Here is a 12,500-nt window from a genome sequence, read left to right as displayed (position 1 = left end):
CATATTTTCTCTTAATGTAATAATTTAAAAGATTTGAAAATTCATGCATATTCATATCATCCAAGAAATCTTTTACTAAATGATTGTCTTCATTTTTAAGATCATTTATTAAAGATAATTCTTCATTATATTCTTTTAATTTGTTATAATAATTATTTACTCCTTTAAACATATCAGATTTCTTATTTGCTAATATTAGATTTAAACATTCATTTAATTGTTGTAATGTCTCACATTCATCTATATTATAATTTTTTTTTTTTTTTTTTCCGAGAACATGAGACTTACCATCTAATTTATACATAATAGTGTGTATATCTTTTAAGGATATTCCGTTGAAAATCATTTTTTTTACATACCCCTTTTTCAAACCAGTACATTTGAAAAGATATATTTTTTCTGTTTTTTCTTTTTTTTCTTTTTTTTCCGTTTTTTCGGTTTTTCCTTTTTTTAATCTGCATGTTCTGTCGATATATATTCTTTTCTCATCCAACTTATTATTATCCTCATTTGGTAAAGACCTATTTAATATTTCGCTACAACAACTTAATAATATACCATTCTTATTATATGAAAGTTTTAATAAATGTTCATCATCTAAAACTAATGATGAGGAAAATAATAGAGATCTCATCATTAATTCAATCGTATATATTTTTATTAAGCATGTTTCAAATGTAGTAATTTCTATGATTACTTTTGGTAAATTCATAATATCATATTTGATTTTCTCAATTATTTTTCTTATTATATTCTTACTTTTTTTTATACATAATGAATGAGGATCCAACTTATATTTTTCAATCAGCTTAATTAAACAAAGTATGTACAGTTTAATTTGCAAGAAATATGTATTATTACATTGTTTATTTATCAATATATTTAACCTATTTTTTAGTTTATAGGAATAAAATAATATACTATTTAATATATATAATGTTTCTCTTTCTATATTCATATCACTAGAAAAAGAAGAATCAAAAAGAAAATCTTTAGTTAATAAATTCTTTTTAAATAATATCATATTTTTAACCTTCATAATGTATTTCTGCGTCCCCTTGTTTCTATTTTGATTTACACAAAATTTTTTTTTTTCAAAATATGAATTATGGCTAAAACTTCTTTTAGGTCTTTCATTGTTTTCCTTTATCTTATCATACGTGTGTACATTACATGATGATACACGTTTAAACTTTTTTGTATTAAAAGAATTATATTCCTTCATAAGGTAACCGTTTAAGTTAATATTACAATTATTAATATTATTAATATTATTAATATTATTATGATTATTATGATTATTATGATTATTATATTTATTATAATTATTTTTATTAATAAAATTATTATCAAAAGTAAAATAAGTATCCTTCATTTTTATAGTACAATCTTTTTTCCTTTGTTTTTCCTTTCCTTGATTCAATATATATGCTACACTTTGTAAAATGTGACATTTTGTACTATTATTATCTCTTATACATTCATATATTTTTTCGTTATCATTTTTGCTTTTATATGCTTTGTTTTTAAATACGCTTGTCACACCATTTATATTTATTTTTTTACATTCTGAATCTACATATACAGAATCGTTTTGTACAATATAATCATGTAATATTCTGTTTTCCAAAGAGGTTATTTTCTTTTCACTCAATTCTTGTTTAGTGTCATCTAAATCTTCATTATTATAAAAGTAATAACCTTTAATATTATATTTATCTGTCTTTCCTGTGCATGCAACATTTATTTTATTCTTGACCATATAAACATCTTTATATTTGGTACTCTGCAAAGGAACTTTTTCGCTTTCCTTATTTGACCCTTTTATAATAGGAGAATTATTAGTAGAATTATTATGTATATGGCTATTTATATAATCATACTTCAATTTTTTTGTATGTTCGTTTTCTTTATTTAATATCTCTTTTCTCTCATATTTAATGTTATTTTTGTCACAAGTCATATAATCATCTTCATTTTCGATATTATGATTATTTGCTATATCAGAGTAGGATTGACCTCTAGATTTTATCATTTTACCCTTATTAGTGAAATGGATTATATTTGATATTGCTTTATCTAAACACATAGTATTATTATTATTATTATTATTATTATTATTATTATTATTTATTTTTATTTTTTTTATATTATTATTACGTTTTATAAAATTCTTATTCTTATACTTATTAGACCCTTCCTTTGATGATATATAATTTTTTTTATGATTTAATGCATTAAATGATAAAATGTTTCTTATACATTTTTCATCATCCTTTTTTACTTTTAAAGGAATCATAACAGCTTTCCTTTTATTTAACGTTTTCTTTTTTCTACTTCTATTACATTTTCTTATCTTATTTTCATTCTTTGTATTATTTTTATAAAAGTATATTTTTTCTCTATAATTTTTTTTATTACATGCTTTGTAAAACAAACCTTTTATACCATTTTTAATATTATTTGTTTTTACCGCTTTTTTGACCTTTTCATTTAATTTTTTCCTTTTTTTTCTTTTTTCTTTTAAACAACCCTTTGTAACGTAATATATTTTTTTGTTTCCTTCATGAATTTGCCTTTTATCTGTTTTTATCTTTTTCTTTACAATTTTCAATTTCTTTTTTCTTTTATAAAACATATTCACTGGGGTTTTTATTTTAACTTTTTTATATAAATTCTTTAATTTTTTCTTATTTTTTTTTAACTTTTTTTTTTTTTTACTGGAAATATTTATTTGGGTTGATTTTTCATTTGATTTTATATCCATTAATGAAATATATGAACAATTAATTTTGTCAATATCTTCTTTACTAACAACAATTGGGGTTTTTGAATATAAGACATTAGATTGATTATTATGTGTAATCAATTGATCATATAGAGATATATCATTTATACAATGAATACTATTTTTTTTGGAAGTAATAGACAAGATATTTTCATTATTCTTACATATGTTATTTGATGAATATCTTGGAATATATTCATCATTATTCTTCTCAACAGAAGATATATATGTATCATGTTTATATAAAATTAAATTACTTTCTATGTCTTGTTTTGATTCCATTGGTATATAATTTTGGGGTGTATATAAAAAAATGGATCTATCTTGTGTTTGAAAGTATTTATTTCCCTTGTCATTATTAAACATATATTTTTCTTCATTTTTTAATAAAATATTTTCCTTATTTACATCTTCGTTGGGATGATTTCCTTTGTTATTACTATGGTACATATTAAAATTATTATTCTCATCATAATATATAGGTTTGGACGCAGGAGAAGCATTAAATTCATTATGTATCTTATTATTTATATGTATGTCCTTTTTCAATAACATATCTTCATCAAAAGAAATAAAGGTATTATTAATTATTGGACATTCATTATAAAATGTTAATAATTTTTTCTTATTTTTAATTTTACGTTCGCACATGAAAGTCGGATTTTTTGACTTATCGATATCATTTGATGAAATAAAAATATCATCATCCTTTCCTCGAAGTGGACTTGTTAAATTTAGAGGTTCTTTACTATAATTATAAACAACATTGTTTTTTTGGATTAAATTATTTGTGAATATATCGGATTTATGATTATCTTGAAATTTTATCTTGAATGTATTATCATAATTTATTTTTTTTTTGATAGTGTTTTTGTCTTCTTTTTCCCAATTTATTAATTCATCATTGATGAAAAATGAATCACACATATTTCTATTACAGCAATATTTTGTTATATTTTTGAACATATTATAATTAATTTCATCCTTTTCGTTATAATCATAATGCACATCCTTATAATTTTTTATATTTACTTTTTCTTTTTTTTCATTATTTGATGGATTCCTATGATTTCTCCCATGAAAAATCATTATGTATATTCACAATGTAAGAAGGATATAATATATTAAATGGATAAAGAAAGGTTAAAATGTTAAATATATTTTAAATATATGCACTACTGTATATATATATATATATATATATATATATATATATATATATATCGAAAGAGTGTTCTACGCAAACTGCATGTAAAATATAATAATAAATAAGATATAAATATTATTCTTTTTATTTAAAAAAAAATATGAATTGGTGTAAACAAAAATATATATATATATATATATTTATAAACTTTTAACTAATTATAATACTGCAGAAACATATGTCTTTGTTTCCATGACATTCTTTTTATAATAAAGGATATTTTCTTTTTTTTGAGAATGAAAAGCATCAAATATAATAAAATATATATGTTAAATAAAAATATAAAAAATGAATAAAACATACAAAACACTTAACTAATATATATTATTATAAGTGTAACATTGTTTATGTAAATATATATATGTCTTTATTTTTTCATTATAGTCAGGTTAATTATTAAAATATTATAAAAGGTTAAGTAAATATTTTATTAACAGTTCAGGAAGAATTTTTTTTTTTTTTTTTTTTTTTTTTCTAGTTAGCTATTATTTTGTAATAGAGATATAAAATATTTATGTTCAATTGCTAGAAAAAAAAAAAATTTGTGTTACCTGTAGACCCTTTCTCCTTTTGTAATTAATAAGTATTGTTCTAAAATGAATTAAACAACGGAATATGATAAAAAGAATAAAATAAATTTATTTATATACAAAATTCATTGAATTGTTTTATATTATAAACTTTCATGTTATTGGGTATATATTTAAGGTTTCTACACTAAAAAGTATATATAAATTTTTTCAATTATGGGGCTATCCTAATACTAAAATGAGAAATATATCTGTATACAGAACAAAAGGAAAAAATATTAAATGAACAATTATTATTTAAAATATATAAAATAGACATTTTTTAGAAAAGTTGGAATATATTTATATATATATATATTTGTGTGTGTTTCATGTTTTTTTGTTTTACCTTTAAATATATATATATATATATTATAAATATCCTTCACAGTTACAATTATTACTTTTCTCTTTAAAAACAGTCATTCATATCCTTTATTAATAATAGTATATTTTAATTATATTACGAATATAAACAGTGGCAAATATATATTTTTATATTTATTAAATAATTCTTTGTATATTCCACATGAAAGGATTCATATACATTTTGGGAATATGTATAACAATTTATATATCATTCCATGTTTTTTTTTTTTTTTTTTTTTTTTTTTTTCAGGAATATACATATTTTTCAATATTTAAAAATATATATATATACATCAAATATCTCATTTTATATATTATTAAAAAAATAATTTAATAAAATTAAAAAAAAAAAAATGTGAATAAAAAAATAAGAATATTAATGAGGAATCATGACCATGGGGTTAATGGTCGTAATAAACGTAAAATAAATATATCGGAATTATGTAATGATTGATAAAATAGTCCATCAAATTGTGTGGTCTTCTTTAGAAAATAAAAGAAAAACATAAGAATAAAAAATGTTACATTACTTCCTATGATAAATAATTGAGAATATTTATATAGATCACTAGTTTTCATACCTTGATCATAGAAATCTTCAATATCTTTTGGAGGATTTCTTAGACATCCTTCTATATTCATTTTTCTAATTTTTTCTATAACATCTTGATTATATATCAAACTTTTGTATAATATGCAAATGTTTATATTATTAAAAGTACATTGTGTATAATTTTTGTTTTTTAAATCAGGTACAAAGGTAAAATAATAATGATTTCTTAAAAATTTTAAGTCATTACATTTACGAACATAATTTATAGAATCACTTGCTTTCCTTTCTACCATATCACTTGTACAGGCTGCTACCCTTCCTTCAAACAATCTGCAGTTGTTAGATACAAAGGTACCTTCTACGTTTAAACGATTTCTACACCATAAATTTGGAGTAGCATATATAGTAATAATATTAAACACATTTATAATAAACCAGAATATAATTAACAAGGCTACAAGCCAAGGAAACCACTTCACTGTGCATCCAATTCTTTCAATCCATTTTCCTAATGACATAAAATCATTTATTGTAAAATTTGAAAGTATAGAACATATTCTTGATAATAGAAATGAAAATACACATATCAAACTTATTAGAGTAAGATATATTAATAAATCGGTTAGTATAAAATTAATATATTCGTATTCACAATAATAATTTATAAAAAAATTAAACGTTTTCAATAATTGTTGAAATATTAATGTACAAACAATACTAAGACCTGTAAGAAAAGATAAACAGTTATAATAAAAGCTAGCTCTCCAACTAGGTCTTCTATAGTTCCAATTTATATAAAACTCTTTAATCATATGACCTATATTCCGACTTTTCTTATTTTTTGTGTAATCCATTTTTTCTAAAACTCGTTGATGCAAGAAAAAAAAAAATATATATATATTTAGTGCTTGATTTATTTAATGAATTTCATTTTTTTTTTTTTTTTTTTTTTTGAGGGTTCTATATATAAGTATGTGAATATATGAATAATTTATTATATATATATAAATATATATATATATATATTTTTTTTTTTTTGGTTTAAGATTTTTTTATAAAATTAACTAATCTATATTAAAAATATGTATGATAAAATTGAATTAAAAATTAATTATCCTTTTATTGTTATATAAAAAATGGTGTATGGAGAAAACCACTATTTGTTTGCACCTTTTTTTAATTTTTTTGAATACATAAATTTATACATAATAAATATAATATATTTTTTATTAATTATTTTATTTTTTATTGTTTATTGTTTATTTTGATGTCTAAATTTTTTATTCAATAAATATTAAAAAAGGAAAAAAAAAAAAAAAAATACAAAATTATTATTATGTAAATATGCATATTAATTATTTATATATAGAAGTGTACAAATTTTCCTAGACCTAATATATAATATGAGAAATTTCTAACAAAGATAATGTGAATACTTAAAATATCAATAGTTCTAAAAAAATTAATGATTATAAATATGGAGTGTTATATAGTATCTTGATTGATTATATTTTTCACATGGGTTAAAATATAAAATTGTGTTAGTGCATCTGTGTGCATATTTAAAATGGTTACATAAAAATATATATATATATATATATATGTATTCTTTCTTATTTTCTTTTTTTAAAATTTTGGTTGGGTTTTAGGAAAAACAAAAGTGCAAAGTGTAAACAGAAATAAGAGGCATATAAACCTTATATTGAAGGAAACAATAAAACATGAATTAAAAAAGAAAATAAATAAATATATATATATATATATATATATTAATGTATATATTTATAATACATCATATTTGAATGAACAAAAAATTAAAAGCAAATCATTTATACATATATATAAGAATAATATTCTTTTTCATACCTTTGGTATATAACATTATATGTTATGAGGCATACGAACATTTAAAAAATATATATATATATATATATATTCATTTATTTATTTATCTCCATGTGTCTAAAAGCCTTGTAAATTTAAAAAAAAAATTTAATCTGTCTTCATTCATAATGAATGATGAATCGACAGGCGTATTTATTTTTATGACTATAAAAAGTGTAAATAGTACTAATGTCGTAATAAACCAAAAAAAGATAATAGATAATGAGAATAAGTAAATGTTACTTTTTTTGTCTGGTTGTTCTAAAAAATATTCTTCTGTTAATTCGAGAGTATTTCCAGAACACTGAGGAAAAGATTCCCATGTTGTTTGTTTATTTTTTATAAAATCAACAAAGAAGTCACATAATTTCTTGTCCTTTAATGAACATGATTCATTTGGTGATGAACGGACAAGAAATAGGAGACTTTGAACTTTTAAAATATTAAAATCATTGCAATGGTCATTCTTTGTTAATTTGATAATATCTTTACTAATTTCACATCCTTAAAAATAACAAAAAAAAAATATATATATATATATATATATATATATATAATGTGGCATATATTAGTTTGTCATAAAAATGAGATAATATAAATAAAAAAAAAGTATATCAATATATATATATATATATATATATATATATATATATATATATGTATATATATACATGTATATTTTTTTAATATAACCTACATATTCATATACATATTCCTTTTTTTTATTATTTTAATTTTTTTTATCCTACCTGTATTCTTACTTTGAACTAGGAAACAATTATGTAGGGCATCCATCCCATAAATGTTATATGTTAATCCACACCATAAAGAAGGATTAAAAAATATAGTTAAAATACTTATAATTAAAAAGAAGATCCAACATATATATAATAATGATAATATCCATGACATATATTTTATAAGAAAACCTACAATAGTATAATAAATACCTAAAGTGAAAAATTCACTGTTAGTGAAATTAGAATATAAATATGTTAGACGAGAAAAAAAAAAATTAAGAAATCCCATCAATATAACAAATATAAATATAAACATATAGCTTCTTTGTAATGAGGATATTTTTGATGAGCTACAATAATGATTACTGAATGATTCATTAGATATTAAAAAACGAATAATTATTGTATAACATAAACCAAAAAGTAACAATATATAGAATATACTAAAGAATAAACTATATCTCCATACATATTTCTTTTTTTTCCAATTGGACAATGCAAATTTATTTTCTATAAATGAATTTAATTTTTCTAAATATAGCATTTTTTTTTTCTTTTTTTTGTTATTACATTGTTTTATGATATTACTTCGTAATATATAAATAATATACATATAATAAAATTGTTATATATATATATATATAATTTTTTTAATGAATTATATATTTATCATATGATAAATGTAAATAAAAAAAAATATATATTTTTTTTAACTAATTTTGTAAGTTATATATTATGCTCTTTTATAAAGAATTACATAAAAATAAGGAAACGTTAAAAAATGTTTTGACGAAAAAAAAATATATAGATCTACACTGCACACATTTTAACACTCCTTGAATTATGATTTACAAAAATAAAATTTTATATAATTTTTACAAAAAAAGACAATTATTTTGTTCACAAAAATATTATATTTATCCGAGTGAAGTATTAGAGGAACTAATATAATGTACATATGTGTACTGGCACATATATATATATATATATATATATATAAATATATTTTATTTTATTTTTTTTCAAAGGATGTTATAGGAATAGTACTTAATATAAATTACTTTTATATAACAATGGTAATACGAATAATTAAATATATCTATATCTAAATCTATCAATATATATATATATATATATATATATTGTATATTTGTTTAACATATATGCGTGGTTTTTATATTACTATGTAGGTATAATTATTTTACAATATATATTTGTAAGAACAAAAAAATATTTATTTTATTTTATTTTGTTATTTTTTTACAAACTATGATATAGGAATAAAATTATATTGTATTGTATTGTATTATATTATATTATTTATTTTTTTTTTTTTTTATTATACTGCTATTCTTTTTGTACAGTATAATGAATATATATAATCATGTTCTCTTGATCATTACTCTAAAAAATATCTATACTTGTAAATATATAAATAAGGTTATACAAAATAATATAAGTAAATTTATACTTTATAAAGATAAAAGAATTATTTCAGAGTTTGCTCATAATATAAATAAAAAATATAATTTTAGAATAAAGAAAAAGAACTGTAATAAAATACAAGAGAGAGAAAAAAAAAAAAGAAGATATATTTATGGTGAGAAAATAAAAAATGGATATCCGAATTTTATAACATTAAAATTTTCATACATTAACAATTATAATATGATAAAAAAAAAGAATAAAGTCTTATCTGAAGGTTTATCAAATAAAATGAGAAATGTAAAGAGAATAAGAGATAAAGTAAAATTAGATTCCTTGAATGAAGAAAATAAAATGAAAAATGTATATAGTAGTGTTATAAATAATTCTCCTATTATTATAAAAAATTATGAAAAGAGATGGATAAAACTAGATGTTTCAACGAATGATTTAAAATTAAAATACTGTTTATTAATTGGGCAAGAATTTTGTTTTAATGAAGTGGAAAAAAATATGTATATTGGTATATTAAATATTAAAAAAATATATTTATTTAAAGAAACGGAAGAAGATATATTTTATCAATGTTTATATGATGATGATAATGATAGTGATAATTATAATGATAGTAATAATAATATGACATGTACAGGATATAGTAATAAGGATGATAAGAATATCCTGAAGAAAAGAAAAAGTAATAATCATCATAATGAAGTTTATAACTTTTTTAATTTACATTTTCCTTTAAATGAAAATATCGAAATATGGAAAAAAAAAGACCAAAGAATGAAAGAAATAACTAATAAAATGACAGGTCTGAGAATATTAAAAACGGATCCTGTGGAATCGTTTTTTTCATTCTTATGTTCAACAAATAATAATATACCAAGAATTACATTAATGATAGATTCTTTAAGAAGACGTTACGGTAAATTTATTGCAACAGTCGTATTTAAAAATGGTGATATCATAATTAAGAGGGATGATCAAAATGTAGATGGCAATAATATCATCAAGTTAAAACTTGACGATGATTCCAATGAGCACAATGGGTATGGTATAAATATAAAGGGAGAAATAAAAAATGGCGAGTGTAAAATAAAAAATGAAGAGTTTAAAATAAAAAATGGAGAGTGTAAAATAAAAAATGGAGAGTGTAAAATAAAAAATGGAGAGTGTAAAATAAAAAATGGAGTTAGTCAAATAAATGATATAGGTGTAAGAATTAAAAAAGAGAGAGAGATAGAAAATAATAAAAGTTGTCGAGTGAAGAAAGAAATGTTGGATACATATAATGCAGACAATGAAATAGGACAAGGGAACGATATTAATGATAATGTAAACATATATAATGACACATTATCTGTCACAAAAGAAGATAAGAGAAATAAAAAACAAAATAAAATGTTCAATATTTTATACAAAAATGAAGTTAATAAGATAGAAAAGAAGGATCTTGAAATGTTAAGCAAAGATAATAAAATATTTTATGAATCATTAAAAACAACATTAAAAGAAGAGAGGAATCAAAAAACATTTCACTTTTATGAATTCCCCAAAATACAAGTGATATCAAAATTAAAAGAAAATGATTTAAGAAGTTTAGGTTTTGGTTATAGAAGTAATTATGTAATTGAATGTGCAAAGATGTTAGTTAATATGGGTGAAGAAGAATGGATAGAAAATTTAAAAAATGAAGAAAAGACTAAAACTTGTATAGATAAATTAATACAATTTCCAGGTATAGGTTTAAAAGTAGCTAATTGTATTTGTTTGTTTGGTTTAAATAAATATGATTGTATTCCTATAGATACACATATATATGATATTATATATAAATATTATAACAATTTTATTGAACCCCTAAACAAAAGTAATAAAAAAAATAAAACCATTAAAAATGCAAATGATAATAATAATAATAATAATAATAATAATAATATAAAGAATATACAAAATAATGTTCTATCTAATAAAACTAATATCATTACAGATAAAAAACATATAAACAAAAAATTATTAAGTACGACAATTAAAAAAAAAAAAACACTAACAAATTCATTATATGTAATCTTATATAATAAACTAAGAAATTTATTCGGCCCAAATTGTGGCTGGGCACAAACCATACTATTCGCTTCAGAACTCAAAAAATTTAGTCACGTATTCGAGTGAATATATATTATTATTATATATATATATATATATTTTAATTGGGTATTTGCTAGGTGAAAATAAAAGTATATACGTGTAAAACATAAAAATAAATATAATATATATATTATGTATATATGTATAAATGTATTTATTTACCTATAAGCATTAATTAATTATAATTTTTTTTAAATATTAAAAGGTATATATATTATATATCACATATATATATATATATATATATATGTACCATTAATTTATATATTTTTTTAATATATGTGTTAAAAAATCCCATTTTAATATTTAAAATGACATATATTTAAATCTCCTAATTTTTTAAAGTACATTTATAATATGATATATATATTATATATATAATATTTTTATTTTTTGAAACACACACAAAAAAAATGATACATATATATATATATATATATATATATATATATATATATATTAAAAAAAGAAAAAAAAAAAAATTTCGTTTAAAGTGTATATATAAATATGTAATTATCATAATTTAATAGAGAAAAATTAAAAAAAAATGTAGGTATATATATTTATATTTGTATTCCTATTTAATGCGTAGAAACATGTCAATTTTTTCCAATACTATTAAAATATAAATTTTATATAATAAATTTTACTTTTCTTTTATTATTAATTTTTTTTTAAACATCCACTGTGATTTCTTTCTTAATTCATATAATATAACTATTGTGTTTTTTTTTTTTTTTTTTTTTTTTAAATATTTCTCTCCCTCTTTTTTTTTTTTTTTTTTTTTTTTTTTTTTTTTTTTTTTAATTTT

At 19.3% G+C, this 12,500-nt stretch overlaps 4 protein-coding genes across 4 annotated transcripts in view; 1 reads left to right on the top strand and 3 right to left on the bottom strand.

Moving 5' to 3' along the window:
- Positions 1-3,877, bottom strand: part of PRSY57_0915400 (hypothetical protein) — a gene marked incomplete at both ends in the record, with an annotated part of 4,017 nt that extends 140 nt beyond the window's left edge. The window contains one exon of the mRNA XM_012907394.2: positions 1-3,877. This exon is cut by the window's left edge and continues 140 nt beyond it. Within this exon, the coding sequence (XP_012762848.2) occupies positions 1-3,877 (3,877 nt within the window).
- A 1,443-nt stretch (positions 3,878-5,320) lies between these two features.
- On the bottom strand, positions 5,321-6,340 carry PRSY57_0915300 (putative membrane protein; the record flags this gene model as incomplete). Its single annotated transcript, XM_012907393.2, has 1 exon — positions 5,321-6,340. One exon carries the CDS (start codon positions 6,338-6,340, stop codon positions 5,321-5,323), a length of 1,020 nt encoding a protein of 339 aa, XP_012762847.2.
- A 1,094-nt stretch (positions 6,341-7,434) lies between these two features.
- PRSY57_0915200 (putative membrane protein) lies at positions 7,435-8,654 on the bottom strand (the record flags this gene model as incomplete). Its single annotated transcript, XM_012907392.1, has 2 exons — positions 7,435-7,874; positions 8,120-8,654. The coding sequence occupies 2 exons, from the start codon at positions 8,652-8,654 to the stop codon at positions 7,435-7,437; spliced, it is 975 nt and encodes a 324-aa protein (XP_012762846.1).
- Positions 8,655-9,478: 824 nt separating this feature from the next.
- Positions 9,479-11,713, top strand: PRSY57_0915100 (N-glycosylase/DNA lyase, putative; the record flags this gene model as incomplete). The annotated part of the gene is made up of 1 exon (XM_012907391.2): positions 9,479-11,713. The coding sequence occupies one exon, from the start codon at positions 9,479-9,481 to the stop codon at positions 11,711-11,713; it is 2,235 nt and encodes a 744-aa protein (XP_012762845.2).
- Positions 11,714-12,500: the final 787 nt, after the last annotated feature.

This window comes from Plasmodium reichenowi, chromosome 9 (genome assembly GCF_001601855.1).
Source record: "Plasmodium reichenowi strain SY57 chromosome 9, whole genome shotgun sequence".
Taxonomy (NCBI): domain Eukaryota; phylum Apicomplexa; class Aconoidasida; order Haemosporida; family Plasmodiidae; genus Plasmodium; species Plasmodium reichenowi.
Note: the sequence above shows the minus strand (reverse complement) of the source record. Positions and strands in the feature narration are given on the sequence as shown.